Genomic DNA, 24,185 nt, shown 5'->3' on the forward strand with positions numbered 1-24,185 from the left:
CCAGGATCAAATGTGGAGAAGCAGTGGCTGTTCTGACAGGTGGCGGTCTTGTCTCGATGTGAGCGGAGTCCAACAGACGCTGACATCTAGGGTGAATGGCTTCAATGATAATTTTAAAAAGTCATGGTGGCTGCTTTATGGATAATATACAATTTTGCAAGCCTCAAACGGAAGGTCTACAATGGCATAATTAACTGAACTGAACTGCAAATTGGATGCACAAAAATCCTGCGGGTTTCCCCTTAGAAAGGAAGAATATGACCTTATTCCAAGACCAAGATCTTATTCATAGTATGTATTGGCAATTTAGCTGTCAGGTTTAACATTATTATCATGAAAAGAGGAAAATAAATAAAAAACTTTTTAAAAGGGTCTGCCTTTTAAACCCTTGTGTAGTTTTTTTTTCCTTCTAATTTACTTACTTTTTCTTGACTATTGAAAATGTACAATAACAACTTGTGTCTAGGTGGGCATGCGGGCACGTGCCTGTAATCCCAGGTACTCAGGAGGCTAAGGCAGGAGGATCACTTTAGCTCAGGAGTTTGAGTCTAGCCTGGGCAACATAGCAAGACACTATTACAAAAAAAAACCAAACTTGTGTTTTTTCTCTAATGACAGCAAAGTATGAGTTTCAAAATATAGATTGAGCATCCCTTGTGTGAAATGCCTGGGACACAAAGTGTTGTGGATTTCAATATTTTTTGGATTTTGGAATATTTGCATACTATGTACTGGTTAAGCATAATTTAAGTTAAATTCAAAATCCAAAATATTCCCAATGAGCATTTCCTTTCAGCAACACATCAGCATGCAAAATGTCTTGGATTTTGAAGCATTGTGGATTTGGAGTCTTTGGATTAGGTATATTCAACCTATCTGCACCTACAAGAGACATACACCAATAAAAAATTTTAAAATCCAGGTTCACATTTTATCAACTACAAGACTTTGTAATACGAATGGCATTTATTTTATAAACATTTATTGCACAACTACCAGGTGCCTGGCAGTGTCCTTGGTTCCAGGAAGACAAAATAAGTCCTTGACAAACCTAGCAAAGAAACTGCTATGTAAACAAATAGTTACGCGACAGTGTCAAATATTTAATAATAACAACACATGCACAGTGCAGCGGTCATGTGGATACCTATGCAGTGGTATTCTATGGGAAAGAGGTGGTTCACTGGTCATCTACAAGGGGATCTTTGAGATGGGAACAGAGAAATAAATGCACATTATGCCAGCTCATGCAAAACACAGAATGCATCGCCACTTTCACACCAACATGTATAAACATTACCTTTTCTGAACATATGGAAAATATTTTAATCTAAAGACTGAGGACAAGCTAGCTCAGCAAGTCAGAGGACTACAGCATGATTGAATTTCTCTGGACAGGGCTGTTTGAAAACATTTGGCAAACATTAGGTCGATTTGACAAAAATGACACTTTCACGGTGTAAAAAAAAAAAAAAAAAAAGGGCGGGGCACAGTGGCTCATGCTTGTAATCCCAGCACTTTGGGAGGCCGAGGCGGGCGGATCACAAGGTCAGGAGATCGAGACCATCCTGACCAACATGGTGACCTTGTCTCTACTGAAAATACAAAAATTAGCTGGGCGTGGTAGCACACGCCTGTAGTCCCAGCTACTCGGGAGGCTGAGGCAGGAGAATCACTTGAACCCAGGAGGCGGAGCCTGCAGTGAGCCAAGATAGTGCCAGTGCACTCCAGCCTGGTGACAGAGCGAGACTCTGTCTCAAAAAAAAAAAAAAAAAAAAAAGGCAAATACACTCTTTTTTTTTTAACTGAGGAAAATTTAGCAGTTTAAACCCATAAATATCTAATTCTTTCTCTTTCCCAGCTCCTTTCTCAGTCTAAGGGTAGATAAATTGGAAGAACCTGAATATTAAGCATGCCTTGAGTTTCAATTAGCACCTACTATCCATTTTAAGGCTGATTTTTCTTTTTTTTTTTTTTTGAGATGGAGTCTTGCTGTCGCCTGGTTGGAGTGCAGTGGTGCGATCTTAGCTCACTGCAAACTCCGCCTCCCAGGTTCAAGCGATTCTCCTGCCTCAGGCTCCCGAGTAGCTGGGATTACAGGCGCACGCCACCACGCCCAGCTAATTTTTGTATTTTTAGTAGAGACAGGGATTCACCATGTTGGCCAGGATGGTCTGATCTCTTGATCTCGTGATCCGCCCGTCTCAGCCTCCCAAAGTGCTGGGATTACAGGCGTGAGCCACCGCACCTGGCCTTTTTTTTTTTGAGACGGAATTTCACTCTGTCGCCCAGGCCGGAGTGCAGTGGCGCGATCTTGGCTTACTGCAACCTCTGCCTCCCGGGTTCAAGCAATTCTCCTGCCTCAGCCTCCTGAGTAGCCAGGATTACAGGCATGTGCCACCATGCCCGGCTAGTTTTTGTATTTTTAGTAGAGACGGGATTTCACCATGTTGGTCAGGCTTGTCTCAAACTCCGGACCTCGTGATCCGCCCACCTCGGCCTCACAAAGTGCTGGGATTACAGGTGTGAGCCACAGCACCTGGCAAAGGCTAGTTTATTATTAATCATAATCACAAACATATTGGCAAAGAAATGTAACTCCTAAAGAATAAAAATGACTAAAAGATCAAGAATTTTTAAAGTATTATAATTTTGGCTTAAAAACTGTATAAATTTGAGCTGGATAAGAGAAATAAACATACATAACCAGTTGCCTTTAGTTTCCTATAAAGACTTGCAAACAGGCAGATGGAAAAGGGGAGAAAATCTGCAGGTCAACTGATCTTGACAGATAATGCAGTATCTGTACTTTCATGTCAAAAATTTATAACAAGTGATTCTTAAATATCACTTTATAATAGAGGTATAGTCACATTTCATAGAAGTTGAGAGAAAAATGTGCATGTCCACTTTTTATGTATTTCTCCATTCAAAATAGCAAACGGTAATCCCACAACTTAGAAAGATGGGTTCCCTTGAATGCAAGTTATCACCCTAGGGTGGGCTTCAGAGCCAGAAAAATGACGGAAAATCCACAGAAAGAGAAAAATCCAGAAAAGACAGCTTAAGCTCAAGTACTCATGTCTACAAGTCAACATTTTCCCTCAGTCAGTCTAACAACTCCGTGACTTCTTTCCGTGGCAGAACACTTAGAAACTGAACACAACACAGCGTATTCACAAGCAGCAAGGTCAAACTACCTCGATGTGCAGAAGGCCCTTCCACAGAAAGTAAATCCCCACTAATAAAACCTAGGCAATAAACTCTAGGAAAACATGATTTTTGACCCAAGTTTCTAATGTGGCAAATCCCTTGAAAACATAATTTTACTTAGATTAACAAGAATTCTCAAAAGGCAAGAAATACTCTCTGAAAACAAAAATAAGCACTCACTCAAACGTGAGGATCTTTTTAAAGGAATTACAAGTGGAACTTACATATATTTGATTTCTCTTATACCGCTGGAATAAGTTATACATGATGGAGCCGCCATGGAGCTCTGTCAAGGACGCCATGTCATCCACGCCCTCCTCGTTCGTGGGGTGCATAGCAGTCACCTTCTGGTGGGTAATTGTGCTCTGCTTGTAAGTGAATACCTGAGGGAGGGAGAGGAATTCAATTATTTCATTATCAGCAGTAAGTGATTTTTCACACAAGTTTCCCAAACTGACAATACAATCTCGGTATAATTTCAGGAAAAAGATTCTAAATTGGACAATCAAAAATATATCGCAAAAATCTTTTTCATTTTATGTCACCTATCTCTCTCTCTCTCTCTGTCTCTGTGTGTGTGTGTGTGTGTGTGTGTGTGTGTGTGTGTGTGTGTGTGTGTGTATATATCTTTGTTGTTGTTGTTTTGAGGCATGATTTCACTCTGTTACCCAGGCTGGAGTGCAGTGGCATGATTACAGCTCACTGCAGCTTCCACCTCTGAGGCTCAAGTGATCCTCCCACCTCAGCCTCCCGAGTAGCTGGGACTACAGGCGTGTGTCACCAGCCAGCTAACTGTTGCATTTTTTTTTTTTTTAGATACAGGGTTTTGTCATGTTGCCCAGGCTGGTCTCAAACCCCTGGGCTCAAGCAGTCCACCTGTCTTGGCCCCCCAAAAGTGCTGGGATTACAGGTATGCACCACAGAGCCCAGCTGTCACCTACATATTTCTAAAAGAAGCAATTATTTTGACCATTGCTATTAGATGTTCCTAAAAGATATTAGTTCAAGTATGAACCATCTTTTGGGAGTCACAGAAATTATAAACTTATAGTTCACTTCTCTGCATTATTTCTCCATTTGATATAAATCGGTAACAATTAAGAAACTTTCTAAGTTTTAGAAAGTAATTTGGTTTTCCTATATAATGTTTCATATTGAATCACATAATTTCAAAGCTTTATAATAGTTATTCCATTTAATTATTAATTTAAGTACTTTAAATATGGTATACGTTCATATTGATTAAATAGTCTATATATCTTTTCAAAGACTGGAACGCATCATCACAGGAATATTTAGAAAATCTCCTTGGACAATATTCCCTTTCAAGCAGGATATATAGCATTTGTGTACTCTCTCGGCAGAACAAATGCATTCTGATTTAAAATAAAATTGGTTTTTTTGTTTGCTCAAGAACCTATCTTCTTTAAAATTCCAAAAACAGCAATGAGCGCTACAGACATGTTATAGCATGTATATACGGTGACTCTGGTACCGTCAGATTGCTGAATTTGCATGGATTTCTAATGTCTACTCAGTGTTCTTCGTCCTAAGTGATTTGGTTCAGGATTAACCACATCACATTAAGCTCCATCTGTTGACCAAAGCTTGACCAGCTTTACAAACTCAAGCAATAACAAAATCATTTGATTGCGGAGTTCCACTCTGTATTTACTCATTTACTAGAGTTGGTAGTTTTTAAATACTTGGATCACAATCCTCCTTTAAGTAAAATAAAAACATCAAGAGATTTAAAAAAAAAAAGGATGTTAAATAACATGAAAAGTGCTCAGCCTTCAGACACGCACACACTGGCATGTGCATGTGTGCACACAAAACAATTTTCTGCAATCATATGTGTGGAATTTTATTGGAGAGGCTATTTTTAGATACTGACTGGCTGCCTACATGGCAACAAATGGTATGTTATTGCAAAGGAGAATGACACACTAAGAAATGCAAAAGTACCAATCCAATGGTTTTCATGAGCCATGACAAACGGCATGTTTCATTTTTCTAGAGAAAAATTACAACTTCAGCAGTAGCATTTCTGCCACATGAACCACCAGAGTTGGTCAAGCCAGTCCTGAGAAACTGCTCGAGGCCAAGATAGGGACCCACCCGTCTCTTATGAAGAAAAGCCGCTGTCCCCAGCTGCTTCCTGGGCTCAGACATCCACCAGGAGAGGAGACAGTCCTAGTGGCCCCATCTCATGGTAAGGTGGCCAACCCTGCCACATGAGCCCCACAGGGCTGGCAGAGGCCTGGGGCCACCTAGGGAGCAGGGTAGAAGTGCTTCGCACCCAGAAGGCACAAGGACATTCAAGAGTGAAGAAACACATAGACCCTTCATTTTAAGTCATCAACACCATGGAAGAAAGTTAAGAAACAGAAACTTAGGCCAGAGTCAAAGCAGCCTTGGGGCAACCTAGAAATTCCCAGAAGTTAAATAGCTAGAATGCCCTGCCTTCCCCTAGCACGCCACATCCCCATGATGCCAATCCAGGCACGTTTTCAGAAGAGCTACAACCAGACAGGTACTTGCGTCTTCCAAAGAAAGTGCCCACCAGGGTGGGGCAGAAACAGAACTTGCCTGCTGGTCGACTCTCGGCCAACCAAGTAGTATAAAGAAGAGCCCATGCCACCTGCCAGCTCCCGGCACACACCTGAGGTCTCATCTCACTCTGCTGACTCAAGGCTCCTGCCAGTGCAACTCGAGTTCCCTTCCCAAATTTTCTTCTAAGCAAGAAGACAGGGCACTGAAGCCAGCACAACTATCTCCCTCTCCAGCCCCTGCAAACTCACCAACAGCAAGTCCTTCTCAACGTGAAAACAAACAGCTTCTACCAACTGTCACTCTAGGTATACTGAGAAATCCAGATTTTGAAGATTTAGAATATTATAATTTTTACTTGTATTTATAGATACATATTCTGCTTTCTGGAAATAATCATACATAATACTTAAGACACTACAAAACACAGACACTAATTATATTTTACATATATGTAATATACACATACTTATTACATATAATGTGTATGGTATATATTTCACACATATAAAACATCTTATATGTAATACATATATCTTATATGTATTTTACATATATAAAATATCTTATATATTATATATTATACATCTATACATATAAAAATCTTATATATATTATATAAGATCTAATATCTTAAGATACCTTATATCCTAATATATTATGTAAGATGTTTATATACATATATGTATAATATATAATATATAAGATGTTTTATATATGTATAATGTATAATATATATTATATAAGTATAATGTATAATATATAATAAAATGTTTTGTATATGTATGTATATATATGTATAAAATATCTATATAAGGTATATATATAAAATGACTTAATGTTTACATCCTATGTAATTATCTTGCTGTTCCTGGTGCATCAAAAAAGACAATGAAATGTGTACATCCTATGTGTACATGCTACGTACACATTTCATTGTCTTTTTTGATGCACCAGGAATAGCAAAATCATGTATAGCCCAAGTGAACAGTTCAGAGCTGGAAACCATCACTGAAAAATAGGGCTATAACCTGTAAACTAGAGTTCCCCACCTTCATACATTTGACTTCCTTTCCTCCTATTTTCTTTTTTTTTTTTTTTTTTTTTTTTTTTGAGACGGAGTCTCGCTCTGTCACCCAGGCTGGAGTGCAGTGGCACGATCTTGGCTCACGGCAACCTCCACCTCCCAGGTTCATGCCATTCTCCTGCATCAGCCTCCCGAGTAGCTGGGACTACAGGCGCCCGCCACCACGCCCGGCTAATTTTTTGTATTTTTAGTAGAGATGGGGTTTCACTGTGTTAGCCAGGATGGTCTTGATCTCCTGACCTCGTGATCCGCCTGCCTCGGCCTCCCAAAGTGCTGGGATTACAGGCGTGAGCCACCACGCCCGGCCCCTTTCCTCCTATTTTCAGGAGCACACTACGCATGCCCATTCCAGGGGTGGAAAAATCAAGAGAACTAGAACCATTCCTTCTCAGGACCACAGGAAGACAGAATCATGACGGGAGACAATAGCTACATGAATAAAACAGAAGGCTAGGAAGAGGAAAAAAGAAACAAAACATTATGTCAAGATACAGGATTGCAGCTGCTCAAAACAATATGTATTTCAAAAAAAAAAAGAATAGTAGAGAAAAATGTATTTGTGGAGGAAAAGCAAGGATAAACCATCCATTCAGAGGTGGGCTCAAGTTGGTAAAGACCTTAGAACACTGTCTGGCATTCAGAAGGTGCTAAATAAGGATCAGATACATTTAGAAATTTGGGGAGAGCATCAGGAAGAATAGCTAATGGATGCTGGGCCTAAGACCTAGGTGATGGGATGGCGTGTGCGGCAAGCCACCACGGCACACGTTTACCTACGTGACAAACTAAACTTAAAATAAAAGTTGGAAAAAAAAAACGAGTCAAGCAAATAATTCCTATGAGGAAAAATTTTTAGAAATTTAGAAAATCACTCATTCAAGCAAATTTTTAAACATTGTTTGGCCGGTGTGTTCTAGGCACTGGGGATCGAGCTTACATTCCAATTCAAGGGAAGAAAATAAAAAACAAATATACAAGTGAATAGACAGTATCGCAGGTGGTGATGGAGTCTATGAAACGTAATGAAGGTCAGGGTGGACTGAGGAGTACCTGGGGGTTATAATTACATCAGGTATTCAGGGGCAGCCTGATGGATTAATATTAAAGGAGAAACCCTAAGGAGGTGAGAAACAGAACCAGCGCCCTGCGTTCCAGTATCTTAATACATTATTGGGTGAGTGAACACCTGATTTAATTTGGAAAGATTTCTTTTTTTTTTTTTTTGAGACGGAGTCTCACTCTGTCACCCAGGCTGGAGTGCAGTGGCACAATCTCGGCTCACCGCAAGCTCCGCCTCCCAGGTTCAGGCCATTCTCCTGCCTCAGCCTCCCGCGTAGCTGGGACTACAGGCGCCCGCAACCACGCCCGGCTAATTTTTTATATTTTTAGTAGAGACGGGGTTTCACTGTGTTAGCCAGGAGGGTCTCGATCTCCTGACCTCGTGATCCGCCCGCCTCGGCCTCCCAAAGTGCTGGGATTACAGGCGTGAGCCACCGCACCCGGCCTAATTTGGAAAGATTTCAAAGGATTAAAGAGACCCACAATCTTACTGAAGAATTTCTTAAGAGAGATTCTTGAACTATCAAAAGTCACCTCTATGTGCAACAATTAGCAGGGTATTAGTCGTGCAAGGTATACAGCAGGAAAGAAAACTCTAAGTTTAAAGAATGGGATTACTGGCTGGGCTCAGTAGCTCACGCCTGTAATCCCAGCACTTTGGGAGGCTGAGGCAGCCAGCAGATCACTTGAGGCCAGGAGTTCAAGACCAGCCTGGCCAACGTGGTGAAATCCCGTCACTAGTAAAAACACAAAAATTAGCCAGGCAGGGTGGCATGTGACGGTAATCCCAGCTAATCAAGAGGCTGAGGCATGAGAATCACTTGAACCCGGGGGGCAGATGTTGTAGTGAGCCGAGATGGCACCACTGCACTCCAGTCTGGATGACAGGGCAAGACTCCATCTTGCAGGGGAGGGGGGGGGAAGTGGGGTGGGAGGGGGGATTTTTTTTTTTTTTTTTTTTTTTTTTTTTTTTTTTTTTTGAGACGGAGTCTCACTCTGTCGCCACCCAGGCTAGAGTGCAGTGGCACAATCTCGGCTCACTGCAAACTCCGCCTCCAGGGTTCATGCCATTCTCCTGCCTCAGCCTCCCGAGTAGCTGGGACTACTGGTGCCTGCCACCACGCCCAGCTAATTTTTTTTGTATTTTTAGTAGAGACGGGTTTCACCGTGTTAGCCAGGATGGTCTTGATCTCCTGACCTCGTGATCTGCCCGCCTTGGCCTCCCAAAATGTTGGGATTACAAGCATAAGCCACTGCGCCTGGCTGGGGGCGGGGGGCGGGGGGCGGTTATTTTTATGGAACTTTTCCTGAAGGAAACAAGGGCCACAATACTGTAACAAGATGTTTTTCTAAAAATCACAAGTTGGAATAAACTGAGTTACTTTAATGGAGCATAAACTATGGAAAAGGAGGGAAGGAATGAGCAAAACATGGAGGATTAACAGACAAGAAATCCACTTGGATAAAATGATACCTGAGAACAAACTGTTCTGTTCTAGAAGTACAAACCGCTGGTAACATGGTGAACTGGATTGGCGTGGGGGCAGAACAAAGGAAACTGATCAATACGACTGAAAACATAACTTGGAGAAGGGGCTTATACACAGATTTCTTTTATTACAAGTCATTAGGAGCCCCCAGTCTTAAAACCTAACTTTTCCAACTGAAGGGAAATTAAAATGAAAAAATAAAAACCCTAATCGCTAGATGACATACAGAGTATTCTCAAGCACAGCATCTTCCTCTCACACTAGCTTGGCTTTTCTGTTAGAGTAGAGGTTCTCAATCTCCTTCCCGCCCCCGCCACTGCTGGGGACACTTGACAACACCTGGAAAGATTTTTGGTTGTTAGAATTTGGGGGAGAGGAGAAGGGTGCTACCTGGCATTAAATGGGCACAGACCAGGAATGCTGCCAAACATCAAAGTGATACCCAATACTACCCAAAATGACAATAGTACAGTCTAGAAATGTCCTGAGATGCCAAACAACCAGATGTCTACCCAGACACTAAGTAAAAATGATGACAATAAGCCAATGCCTGTAAGTAAAACTTTTCATAAATCACAAAAACATCTTTCAGCCGGGCGCGGTGGCTCACGCTTGTAATCCCAGCACTTTGGGAGGTCAAGGCAGGCGAATCACGAGGTCAAGAGATTGAGACCAACCTGGCCAACATGGTGAAACCCTGTCTCTACTAAAAACACAAAAATTAGCTGGGCGTGGTGGCGGGCGCCTGTAGTCCCAGCTACTCAGGAGGCTGAGGCAGGAGAATCGCTTGAACCCGGGAGGCGGAGGTTGCAGTGAGCCAAGATCACACCACTACACACCAGACTGGGCAAAAGAGCAAGACTCTGTCTCAAAGAAACAAAACAAAACAAAACGAAAAAACTTTCAAAAACAATCGAAGAAATAAAAACACTGAATAGAGGTAAATCAAAATCAGCATGACAATATTATGTCATATTATATTCATTCGTTTTTATTTGACCCAAGTTAAGGAGGAGGAGGAGGATTTCTAGGAATTGGAGACTGCTTATATTTTTGAGATTTTCTAATTGTACTGCATTAATTATGGTCAAACAATATGGTCCACACTATCTCTGTTTCTGAGAATATTCCTTTGCTCCTTCCTGGCCCTGGATCTTGCACCTCTTCCCATGTCTGGGCAACTGTCTTCCTGCTACTCTCCTCCTTGGGGTCTCAGCTCAAATGCTATCCTCTCGGAAGACACCAGTGGTCTTGCCCAGAGGCACCCCTGCCACTCTCTTCCTTATTCTATCACGTGTGTGTCTTCATTGCTCCTTATGACACATTATAATCACTTATCCATTATCTTGTTTAAAAGCCATCACACCCCCACCCTGGAACCTCTTGGTCAGGATCTTTCACACTCTTCTGACCACGACCCACAGTGAGAAATGTTTTTCCCTGTGAACTACTGTAGTTTAACAAAAGTTTCCTAACACAACACTCAGCATCACAACGTTTGATGCCTCCCTATATTTTATATCCTATTTCATTTCTTTTAAATGCCAGCTATGACCCTCTCAGTTGACTTCACGCCTCACTACTCTGAGGCAGGAACCCAGTCCATCTTGTCCCCAGTGCCCAGCCCTGGCAGACTCAACAAATACTGAAGGAATGGTCCTGGCCCTCAAAATGGGTATTATACATATAGAAAGGCAGAGTGGACAGCCGGATGCAGTGGCGTATGCCGGTAATCTCAGCTATTCAGGAGGCTGAGGCATGAGAATTACTTGAGCCCAGGAGGCGGACATTGCAGTGTGCTGAGATCACGTCATTGCACTCCAGCCTGGACAAGACAGCGAGACCCTGTCTCAAAAAACAAAACCAGGCCAGGCACGGTGGCTCATACCTGTAATTCCAGCACTTTCGGAAGCCAAGGTGGGCAGATCAAGGTGGCAGGTCAGGAGTTCGAGACCAGCCTGGTCAACACGGTGAAACCCTGTCTCTACTAAAAATACAATAATTAGCCGGGCATGGTGGTGGGTGCCTGTAATCCCAGCTACTTGGGAGGCAGAGGCAAGAAAATCGCTTGAACCCAGGAGGCGGAGGTTACAGTGAGCCAAGATTGCAACACTGCACTCCAGCCTGGGTGATATAGAACGAGACTCAGTCTCAAAAAACAAAACATAGTAATAAAAAGAAACACAACAAAAAAGAGTGGAATAAGAGGCAAACATGGCCTTTGAATCATTTCTAGCTGGATTGACCTCTCCTAGATCTATGCTACCTATAACTTAAGGACAACAAACAAGATTTTCATTTCTCTGGCCCAGTATTTTCTCCGTCTGTAAAATAAGGATGATGATCAGAGACAACTCTTAGAATTATCATAAAAACTAAGGAAAATAATCTAGGTAAAAGTCACAGTGACTGGCATACAACAAGAACACAATAAAAGGTAGCAATTCCTATCAGGGGAACAGAATACAAAGAACAACATAGAGCATTCTATGAGGAAAAAGCAAGAGTCTCAGGGAGTGCGGCGGGAGGAGCCCAGGCTCTGAAGATGAGAGAGAACACACTCTCCAGAACAGCTCCTGTGCGGGAGGAAGGAGCGGGCAAAGGGAGGCTGCGTGTGCGTTCTCCATGTTTTATGACAACCTTGCCTGTAAGCTCTCTGATGAAAAGCTATTTGTCATAACACTCTCTTCTCCTATTTTAATCCCTTTGCACGAAGTTGGCTGGCCTCGTTTAGATTTTTCCTGGAATTCCACATTGTTTCTGGGGATGTCGCTCTTATTTTCCTCCTTTTGTGTATTGGCTCTTTAATTCATGAATCAAAGTAATGATCAATAACAAAGGTTGTTAAGACATCTGCCTCCTGACATGTGGCTGAAATGAGCAATCATGTAAACAAAAACAAGCTTATGTTCAGCTTCACTGACCCTGTGCTTTCAATGACTGGTGTACGCATGCTTAAGCTCCATGATTATTTTGTACTGAGTAATTTATACTTTGATGGCGTTCCTTTGCAACCAAGAAGAGTCTAAGAAGAAAACAATCCACCTAACTGAAAATCTGCCTTTTCCTATTGTTTTTGCTGCTTCCTCACAAGACTGGAGAAATTATTTGGGGGCATGAAAACGTCAAGTCCCCTAGAGAATTTCATTGGAATCTAATCAAAAGGAAATTCACACAGGTCTACTCTGCTAGCGTGCGGAGGAAAAAATAGCAATACTGCCCTGTTTTCAGCTCAAACTTGTCAGAGATTTGGCACTCTAGTTACTATAGCCTAGGGGTTAACATTACCTTTTTTTGTTTTTTTGGAGACGGAGTCTCACTGTCACCCAGGCTGGAATGCAGTGGCGCAGTCTCGACTCACTGCAACCTCCTCCGCCTCCTGGGTTCAAGCAATTCTCCTGGCTCAGCCTCCCAAATAGCTGGAATTACAGGCAAGCACCACCAAGCCTGGCTAATTTTTGTATTTTTAGTAGAGATGTGGTTTCACCATGATGGCCAGGCTGGTCTCGAACTCCCGTACTCAAGTGATCCGCCCACCCTGGCTTCCCAAAGTGTTGGGATTACAGGCGTGAGCCACTGCGCCCAGCCAATGTTATCTTTATATACGTAACTCTTCTGCTACTTTGTTAGATAACTGACTATGAAGTATAGATAACACAAAGATTGTTATTTTCTTTTTCAAAGACTCAAACTAGTTTGTGAAATTAAGTCCTTTAAACTGTCATCAGGTTTTCAATGCCCAGTGTATCCTTTAGGTGCCAAAACAAAATAAGAGGGCCAAGCAGAGGGAACGGGTTTATTAAGTGCCAGCTGCGTGCATCAGACATTGCTAATGTTACCTCATTTGATCCTCAGAAGGGGAGGTAATACTGATGCTCATTTTTAAAAGGATGGATTCACAGAGGATCAGAGAAGTCAGGAAACTTCCCCAACAGCACACAGCACAGGGAGAGTTCAATTTCTTGGTATCATGGGGAAGCATGCATGGTAGAGTCAGACCTTAGAGGGCCACGTGTTCAGAGATGGCCTTTTGAATTCCAGCTCCGTCACTTCCTTACTGGCTATGAGTCCCTGGGCACATTCCTCACCCTGAATTGATGTTCGAATGTATACGGTAAAGGCATTAGTATCTCCGCGGCAGAGATGCTGAGGCTTAGATTGGTGAGGGCAGCACACAGCTCACCCCTGCCTGGCCCACTGCTGGTGCTACTGTCCCCTTAGCCCTCCACTTTGCTTGAGTTGCTCCCCTTTTAAATTGACAAGGAGAACGTGGTGTGATTACATCATGAAGATGAAGGCAAAGAGATCGCTGAGGGTGGATGCCCTGGGAATGGAGTCAAAAGCAAAGAAGGTATAATCCCAGCACTTTGGGAAGACGAGGTCAGCATTTTGGATCACCTGAGGTCAGGAGTTCAAGACCAGCCTGGCCAACATGGTGAAACCACCACCCCCCGTCTCTACTAAAAATAACAAAAGTTAGCAGGGCACGGTGTCACATGCCTGTAATCCTAGTTACTTGGGAGGCTGAGGCAGGGGAATCACTTAAACCGAGGAGGTGCAGGTTGCAGTGAGCTGAGATTGCACCACTGCACTCCAGCCTGGATGACAGAGAGAGACTCTGTCTCCAAAAAAAAAAAAAAAAAAAAGCAAAGAATCCCAGTGACCCTTCAAAGGAGAGGGCAGGGTAGAGAGGAGGAAGGACAAGCTGATTTTGCATCACTTTCCTGGTACACTAGGTTTGTTTTGTTTTGTTTTGTTTTGAGACAGGGTCTCACTCTGTCACCCAGGCTGGAGTGAACTACAGCCTGGAACTCCTGGGCTCAAGCAGTCCTCCCGCCTCAGCCTACAGAGTTAACTGGGACTACAGGTGCACACCACCATGCCCAGCCCCAGTGTACTAGGTTTAATCTCACTCATTTATTCCATTACTTTTCATTTATTTACTCTCTTTTAAGTTTCCTCAATCACTCATGGTGGCCTGTTAGCTGGACCCTGGGGATACAATGATTAATTAAACAGCCCCTCCCTGCAAAGAGTTTACAGTCCACTGAGGGTTCTGAAAAATAGGCAATCCTGACAGTGCAGTAGGGCTGTTATGGTAGAAATGCCCAGGGCACAATAGAGATGATCCATGTGGGACAGGTAATGGCCAGGAGGGACACAGATGCAAGGGTGATGTGGCACGGGGCATCTGTGGTTGAGCGTGGCTGCAGCAGGGGCTGACTTGGGAAGGGCCCCCTGTGCCCTGGGTGCTGCCTGGCTTCTGACCTGAAGGACATGAAAGGCACATAAGTGGTTAGGGAGGGCACAGAATCTTCTCTACCTACTCATCATCATGGACAACACTAATATCAAACACAACACCGAGACTTTCTAGAGACAAGAGATAAAGAATAAATCTCACTGCAAGATGCAATTCAACAGAAACTCCATAGGAAAGCAATCTTCTGAATCCTCTTGAGGAGCAATTGCCACAAACACTGCTGTTCCCAAAATGGAAGGCTTCTTCCTGCCATCATGTACACAAATCGCGCACCCCCAAAAGTATCAGGGATGGTGCATACAACATCATAAAGCTGCCGGCAGACCAGTCACTGAGCGGTAAATCCTAACCATCCAGCTCAAACCTTTCTGACGGCGCCGCAGGGCTGCAGGCAGGCTAACAGGATAAGTCAAGAAGTCTGAAACATCTAGGGGCTAGTGTGCCAGCAGCACATCTGCCAGTGGAGATGCCACACAACAAGCAGTGCAGACGCAACGAACACACTTTCACAGTAACTACTCAGCAACCAGAAAGGCCTCGGTGATACCCAGGCCCTGACCACTCTTGGTAACTTAAGAGGAAAAAGTTAACTGCCACACAGAGTTAGCTCAGTTGGAAGGAACGGCTAATACACACACACACACACACGCACACACACACAAGAATATACTAGGATAGTTGTACATTAAGGAAAACCAGCCAGGTGCGATGGCTCACACCTCTCATCCCAGCACTTTGAGAGGCCGAGGCAGGCGGATCACGTGAGGTGAGGAGTTCAGGACCAGCCTGGCCAACGTGGTGAAACCCCTACTAAAAATCACAAAAATTAGCCGGACGTCATGGTGCGCGCCTTTAGTCCCAGCTACTTGGGAGGCTGAGGTTGACAAATTACTTGAACCCAGGAGGCAGAGGTTGCAGTGAGCTGAGATTGTGCCACTGCACTCCAGCCTGGGCGACAGAGGGAGACTCCATCTCAAAAAAAAAAAAAAAAAAAGGGAAAACCAGACCTCAAATTTGTATTTATATGTAAGGTCAGGAACTGTGATTTTATAGACTCAGGTACAGATTTCCTTTAAATCCTCAACTACAGTACTTTGTTATTCACAAAAGAAAACTTTCTGTATAATTTTTAAGGGACATCTACTGCACAAAGAAAAGCATCCTTGTTGTTTTCGTTATGCTAAGATGTGTAATTAGAACGCTTTCTTGTTGCTTATACCCACTATGCAGGCCAAGTCTATCAAGAAAAAAATAAAGATATTCAAACTCTTCAAGCCAGTCTTTCCACATTTAGGAATTTAGTGTGCAGAAAACAATCACTGTATAAAAATGGTTTTTTCATTGTGGAGTTATACTAAAATGAATTTGTAATAAAATTCTACTATGCATATATGTAGTATAATCCTAGGGTTATTTTTTTAATAGACACACACACACACACACAGGGCGACTGCACTCTTGGGCCTTCATTCTAAAAACTTACATTTGCAAAAAAAACTTGCACACAAATATTTATAGCACATTTACAATAAGCAAAAGCTGAAAAAGCCAATTCCTGGTTACATGCTATGTGATTCTATTCATAGAATATTCTTGAAATGACAAAATTACAGAGGATGAAGAACAGACTGGTGGTTGCCAGAGGCTAAGGAGGGAACTGGGCAGGAGGGTAATGAGGATGGCTGTGAAGGGCAACAGGAGGGTCCTGTGCTGATGGAAATGATCTGTATCCACCGCTTCAATGTCAATATCCTGGCTGGGATGTTACGCTCTGGTTTTGCAAGATGTCACTGAGGGAAGCTGAGTAAAGGAGACATGGGACCAAAAGATGATACACAAATGGCCAAGAAACATATGAAAACATGTTCCACACCACTAATGATCAGGAAATGCAAATCAAAACCACCATGTGACACCACCTTACTCCTGCAGGAACGGCCACAATCAAAAAATTAAAGAAGAATCAATGTTGTCATGGATGCGGTGAACAGGGAACACTTCTACACTGCTGGTGGGAATGTAAACAAGTACAACCACCATGGAAAACGGTGTGGAGATTCCTTGAAGAACTAAAAGTAGAACTACCATTTGATCCAGCAATCCCACTACTGGGTATCTACCCAGAGAAAAAGAAGTCATCATACAAAAAAGATACTTGCGCACGCACGTTTATAGCAGCACAATTCGCAATTGCAACAATGTGGAACCAGCCCAAATGCCCATCCATCAACGAGTGGATAAAGAAACTGTGGTATGTATATATATATATATACAATGGAATACTACTCAGTCATAAAAAGGAATGAATTAATGGTATTCACAGCAACCTGGATGAGACTGGAGACTATTATTCTAAGTGAAGTAACTCAGGAATGGAAAAACAAACATCGTATGTTCTCATTCATATGTGGGAGCAAAGCTATGAGGATGCCAAGGCGTAAGAATGACACAATGGACTTTGGGGAATCAATGGGAAAGGGTGGGAAGGGGGTGAGGGATAAAAGACTACAAATTGGGTGCAGTGTATACTACTCAGGTGATGGGTGCACCAAAATCTCTCTAATCACCACTAAAGAACTTATTCATATAACCAAACACCGACTGTTTCCCCAATAACCTATGGAAATAAAAAAATTTATATATATCAGAACTCCAATAATGTGTGGCAAGTTTATAGGTTTTTGGGTGTGTGTGTGTTTATTTATTTATTTTTGAGACAGGTCTCACTTTGTCACCCAGCCTGGAGTGCAGTGGAGCAATCTCAGCTCACTGCAGCCTCCACCTCTTGGGTTCAAGTGATGCTCCCCGCCTTAGCCCCCGACCAGGGACTACAGGCGCATGCCACCACGCCCTGCTAATTTTTGTGTAGAGACAGGGTTTTGCCACGTTGTCCAGTCTGGTGTCAAACTCCTGAGCTCAAAACAATCTGACCACTTCAGCCTCCCAAAGTACTAGGATTACAGGTGTTCCCCACTGCACCTGGCTTTGTAGGTGTTTTTAATACTTTTCTATGACTCTTTCCCTGTTTTCTAAAGCTTGTATACATTTCTAGGCTTAAAAAGGAAATCAGTCCAATCAAAATCACTATCAGTGAATGTATCTGGATAAATATAAGCGGTTTAATACATTTTTATAAAATGAGCATTGTAGAACAGCTTTCAAAAAAACAACAAAAACAAAACAAAAGATCTACCCAAGGAGTCACAAGCTCTCAGAAGGAAAAAAGGGCTTCTCCTCTAACCCTCTGGTTTTAAACATAGTAAGTTTCAGTCTAGAGAAATTCAAGAGGCATGGATGGAACCCCCAATTCTTGGCTGCTTGCTCCTCAACTACTGGTGGATGAGCTCTCACCTCTGAGGGCCCTTTACTCCTGACCTCATGTCCCGGTCTTAATTTTAGAACCCCTTTTGGAGCCCTGTCTTCTCAGTCATAAGCCCAGATCCCTTCAGGTAACATGGCTATCGCATGAACTTAAACTCTGCTGTAAACCTCCATTCCTACGACTCCAAAACACCTTGATGTTTCACAAGTATCGCAAAACAAAAACTGACCTCGGCATCTCCTCCTGTTCACTTTGTGGCTACTTCCTTACCCCTTCCTCAGGGAATGACACCTTTGCTATCAGCTCCCCAAGCCAGAAACCAGAGTCAACCTAAAATCCCTCCATTGCCAACCACTGCAGCCACATTGCAAGTCCTTGGGATCAGATAATGACACCATCTAGAATCCACCTTCTCTCCCCTCTACTGCCTTCCCTCTACTCCACCTCCTCCTGCCTCTACTGGGGCTCCAGTACTCACATCTTTCAACCCAGACCTCTACAACTGCCTCCAAATTCATCTCTCTGCCTCTAGCATCCTGTGGCATAAAGCCAACGTTTCTCAAATTAGAGTCCAAGATATGTTTCTTTAAATTTTGAACTTTAATTTTAATGATGTTTTAAAATATATTTTACTAGGTTTTTTTTTTTTTTTTTTTTTTGAGATTGAGTCTTACTCTGTCGCCCAGGCTGGAGTGCAGTGGCATGATCTCGGCTCACTGCAACCCCCGCCTCCCAGGCTCAAATGATTCTCCTGCCTCAGCCTCCTGAGTAGCTGGGAGTACAGGTGTCCGCCACCACACCTGGATAATTTTTGTATTATTAGTAGAGACGAGGTTTCACCATGTTGGCCAGGCTGGTCTCGAACTCCTGACCTCGTGATTTGCCCACCTCAGCCTCCCAAAGTGCTGGGATTATAGGTGTGAGCCACTGTGCCCGGCCATTTTACTAGTTTTAATGACAATTTTTCTTGGCCTTGATAATATAGAATTGAAAGGTATTTTCAGAGATAAGATTTTGGTTTCTTTGGCTGCTGTTTCCCAAAACAGGATTGACTAGAATCTTTCCTCCTTCAAGGGAAACTGCTCAAGTTTGTAGAACATGAGATTTGGCAGTGCTGAACTCCACTCTGCACCTCACTGGCTGAGCAATCTTAACTTGTTCCAGTTACTCTGCTCTCCAATCCTTAGTTTCCTCATCTATAATATAAGAATAATCCAAATGGCTATGTTTCTTAGTGCAAACAGAGTGAGATCATGCACATAAGTATTGTACACGTTTAGCACAGTTCTTGGTACTGTGTAAGCAACTCTGATATTTCAGTTAGTCATATTACTGTTATCAGTGATGTAATCTGGCCATACCCTGATTGGAATTCTCTGACAGTTGTTTCCCAATCACTTCGAGGACAAAATATCAATTATTTAATGTGGTTTCTCTGCCAGGCGCCCCCTGAACGCCCCATTGTTTCACCTGCCAAGCTGACTCCATATGCATTAGATTAACTTTGAGTCCCTGTAAGGGTTAACTCTCCTGGGGTCTGTCTTTCCTTCCTTGGCTCAGCACACCCTCCCAGTCACCCCTCTTTTGAGCTTCCCCACCACATCTAGTCTGAGCGGGCTGGCCTTCTCTCCCACAGCACCTTGGACAGAAACCTCTCAGGTCACTTACATTCTATTGTAACCTCGCTTTTCTTACCCCTGCCTAGTAATCATCAATCAAGGAGAGAAACTTCCAGCTCATATGCCAAAGTGGCTGATTTCCTGGTGCACCGTGATGAGGACGTGGAACTGCATGTGGGTAGATGGGAAGGAGGGCAAGAGCAAATCCTGGTGTCTACAATAGCAGGGGGTGCTGAGGACCCCCTCTCACCACCCTCGTATGGACCAATCTGTGGGGACCAGGACTTGTCTCACAAAAACTTCTGGGTTCTCACTGTTTCATCAAATTCCCGGAACTAATGGCTGCTTAATAATTTTCTGCTAAAGGGATGAACATCAGCTACCCCGTATGGTACTTAGATTATATGATGAGGACTTTATGTTTGTCACCTAAAACCAACTCCAAAGACTGGGTCATAAATCAGCACTTTTCATTTACAGGTCACCTTGAAATTTTCTTAAACTAAATAATAGGACAGTAATTCCTTGGCTGCCCTTAAGTGAAATGAAAAAGACATATTCAAACCAAATATGAATACACCTCTCAGTTTTAAACAAAAATCAATGGAATGGGTCCTAGCTTTAAGCACTATGTGTTTTCCAAGCCATTTTTGGCAGATGGGCACATTTCCAAGTGCCAATTAAGAATTTAGAGATAACAGTTGGGTGCAGTGGCTCACGCCTGTAATCCCAACACTTTGGGAGGCCGAGGCAGGCGGATCATGAGGTCAGGAGTTAAAGACTAGCCTGGAAAACATGGTGAAACCCCATCTCTACTAACAATACAAAAATTAGGCGGGCCACCGTGGTGGCACACGCCTGTACCCCAGCTACTCGAGAGGCTGAGGCAGGAGAATTGCTTGAACCCAGGAGGTGGAGGTTGCAGTAAGTCGAGATTGCGCCACTGTACTCCAGCATGGACGACAGAGTGAGACTGTCTCGGGTGGGTAGAGGGGTGGGGAAGAATTTAGAGATTACACACAAGGTATTTATTAATCCAGTGAACAAAAACAGAATCGGGGCCTGGCGTGGTGGCTCGCGCCTGTAATCCCAGCACTTTGAGATAGGGTGGGCAGATCACCTGAGGTCAGGAGTTCGAGATCAGCCTGGCCAACATGATGAAACCCCATCTCTACTAAAAAATACAAAATTAGCCGGGCGTTGTGGAGCATGCCTGTAATCCCAGCTACTCAGGAAGCTGAGGCACAAGAAGCTGAGGTTCCAGTGAGCCGAGATCATACCAAAGTCATTTTTGGCTGTTTTTTTTTTTTTTTGGTGAAATATGTACAAAGACAGCAAGATGTCAGCTTGGCTCAAACTTATGGTACAAAAACTAGAAGAACTCACAACATCCAGAAGATAACAAGACACATCAGCTCAGAATATGACATAATTATCTCCCTACACTCTTCCTGTCCACCAATCCCATCCCCACTGTCAAGGAAATCTGTAGAAATATCAGGAAAACACTCTCTGAATTAATGGAAAGATTAGGGAAAGGCAGAAGGCCAGAAAGAAGAAAGACCCAAAAAAAAAGTAGGTTACTAATTAAGGAGGGCAAAAGTCTTTTAAAAAAAAAAAAAGACATTTTTGATAACAAAAACATTAATATCATGCTCTGGGAGAGTTTTCCCAGTACATGGATCATGATAAAAATAAGGTCACTTGTTCCCCCTACTCCTCTCAAATGTGTCAACAAGAAATTGCTGTGTCTTTGTAAGTGTCTATGAAAGCAAAGGATGTAAAAGCCCTGCACAGCTTGTACCGGAAATCTGGTCTGAATATCTAAGAGCCAGAGGATCTGAGGGTTAGGGAAACTGATGGGAATCAGGTTGAAACCTCCTAAGAACAAAGTTTAGGAGAGATAGGGGCATACTACTGTCAGTATCCTCACTCCTTGCCTAACTTCTCATCCCCCTCCCAAAAAGAGTGTCTGGAGATTCTTTCTTTCTGGTGATATCCTTGCAATCTTATCTATTCAAATTTGCATTTTAGAATGCGATGGAATCAAAACACAGTATAAGGACAAAGGGGCTCTTACACTCTTTCAGTAGATAACAAATGGTCACTATTCGTATGAGAGAACAGCTCCTCCTCCACTGTTACAGACAAAAATAGTAAAAATTTAACCCCTATTCCTACTTTGGTTATAACCCACCTCCAGTGGTTTGCATCTTCATCCATCAACTCCACCTCATTTTCTACATTCCAGAGTCAAAGATAATGAAGAAGGCCAACACCAAAAACTCAATGACTACACATGTGCCCAAGAAGATGGGCAGATGGAAACTGATGAACATATGATGGACATGCACCAAGGGGTACACAGCCCCCACCTTGTGGATATCTGAAAACTGGGAAAAGCTGTATCTCATTCAGAGCAGTCACGTCCTTCAGAGACTTTGAGATTCGTATCGGGATTTTTTTAAAACTTAAAATTGTTCTCTGCTCTCTTGATAGTTCTATTTATGCCTTTTAAACGTATATGAGTTAACTCATGGCTGGTGGGAAAGTAAAATGGTGCAGACGCTTTGGAAAACAGTCTGGCCATTCTTTGAAAGGCTAAATACAGTTACCATATGATCCAGCAATTCACTCCTAGATATATACCCAAGAAAAATAAAAACGTATGTCCACACGAAAAGGTTACCATGAATGTTCGTACCAGCATTTTTCCTACTAGCCGAAAGTGGAAACAACCCAAATGGTCGTAACAGATGACAGATAGACATAATGTGGTGTGACTATACCAGGGAGTATTATTTGGCAACAAAAATGATGTACTGATAGGCAGGGAGAGGTAGCTCACACCTGTAATCCCAGCACTTTGGGAGGCCGAGGCGGGCGGATCACCTGAGGTCAGGAGTTCGAGACCAGCCTGACCAACATGGAGAAACCCCATCTCTATTAAAAATACAAAATTAGCAGGGCGTGGTGGCAGAGGCCTGTAATCCCAGCTACTTGGGAGGCTGAAGCAGGAGAATTGCTGAAACCCGGGAGGCACAGGTTGCGGTGAGCCAAGATCACACCATTGCACTTCAGCCTAGGCAACAAGAGCAAAACTCCATCTCAAAAAAAAAAAAAAAAAACATACTGACGAACCTTGTAAATATGCTAAGTGAGAGTCCAGACACAAAAGGCTATATATTATTATGTTTCCATTTATATAATATGTCCAGAATAAGCAAATTCATAGAGACAGAAAGTAGATTAGTGGTTGCCAGGGGTTAGGAGGAGGGTTATAGGGACTGGCTGCTAACAGGTACAAGGTTTTCTTTTGGGGTGATGAAAATGTTCTCAATTTGACTGTGGTGATGACTGCACAACTCTGTAAATCCACTAAAAAAGTGGCTGAATGGTACACTTTGAGTAAATTCTATGGTTTGTGGGTTACATCTCAATAAAACTGTTATTCTTTTTTAATACACGAGTTAGGCACTTAGCATACAACCCAGGGAATGCAAGGTGTTTGATATATGCTGGTGCCTTTCCCTCACTGGCAAACTGAGCCCACCTCAAATACAGGCACACTTCGTTTAATTCACAGACACTGCATTTTCTTACAAATCGAGGGTTTGTGGCAACCCTGTGCAAGTCTACTGCTGCCGTTTTTACAACAGCAGGTGCTCACTTCACATCTGTGTCACATTTTGGTAATTCTCACAATAATTCAAACTTTTCCATTATTATAATATTTGATCTTTGATGCTCCTATTGTAATTGTTTGGGGGCACCACAAACCACACCCATACAAGACAGTGAACCTAATGTGTGTTCTGACTGCTCCACCGACCAGCTGTTCCCTGTCTCTCTCCCTCTCCTGGGGCCTCCATATCCTCTGAGACATAACAATATTGAAATTGGGCCAATGAAATAACCCCACAATGGCCACTAAATGTTCAAGTAAAAAAGAGTCACGCATCTCTCACTTTAAATCAAAAGCTACAAATGATGCAGCTGAGTGAGGAAGGCATGGCAAAAATTAAGACAAGCTGGAAGCCAAACAGCCAAGTTGCAAAGGTAAAATTCTTGAAGGAAAATTTCTTGAAGGAAATTAAAAGTGCTACTACAGTGAACAAATGAATGAAAAGAAGGTAAAACAGTCTTGTTGCTGATATAGAGGAAGTTTGAGTGGTCTGGATAGATAACACCAGCCACAACAATCCCTTCAGCCAAAGCTTAATCCAGAGCACGGCCCTCATTCTCTTCAATTCTATCAAGGCTGAGAGGTCAGTAAGCTGCAGAAGAAAAGTCTGGAGCCAGCAGAGATTCGTTGATGAGATTTAAGAAAAGAAGCCATCTCCACAACACAAAAGAGCAAGGGGAAGCAGGACATGTTGACGAAGAAGCCGCAGCAAGTTATTCAGAAGATCTAAATAAGATCATTGATGAAGGTGGCCACACTAAAAAGGTTTTCAGTGTGGACAAAACAGCCTCCTACTAGAAGCTGCCATCTAGAACTTCCACAATTAAAGAGGAGAAGTCAAGGCCTGGCTTCAGAGGACACACAGACTCTCTTGTTAGGGGTTAATGCAGCTGA

At 42.9% G+C, this 24,185-nt stretch overlaps 1 protein-coding gene across 1 annotated transcript in view; it reads right to left on the bottom strand.

Moving 5' to 3' along the window:
* Positions 1-24,185, bottom strand: part of MYO10 (myosin X) — a 270,607-nt gene that overhangs the window by 148,915 nt on the left and 97,507 nt on the right. The window contains exon 3 of the mRNA XM_055112175.3: positions 3,438-3,596. Within this exon, the coding sequence (XP_054968150.1) occupies positions 3,438-3,596 (159 nt within the window). The remainder of the gene's footprint in view (positions 1-3,437; positions 3,597-24,185) is intronic.

The sequence above is a fragment of the Pan paniscus genome, chromosome 4 (genome assembly GCF_029289425.2).
Source record: "Pan paniscus chromosome 4, NHGRI_mPanPan1-v2.0_pri, whole genome shotgun sequence".
Classification (NCBI taxonomy): domain Eukaryota; kingdom Metazoa; phylum Chordata; class Mammalia; order Primates; family Hominidae; genus Pan; species Pan paniscus.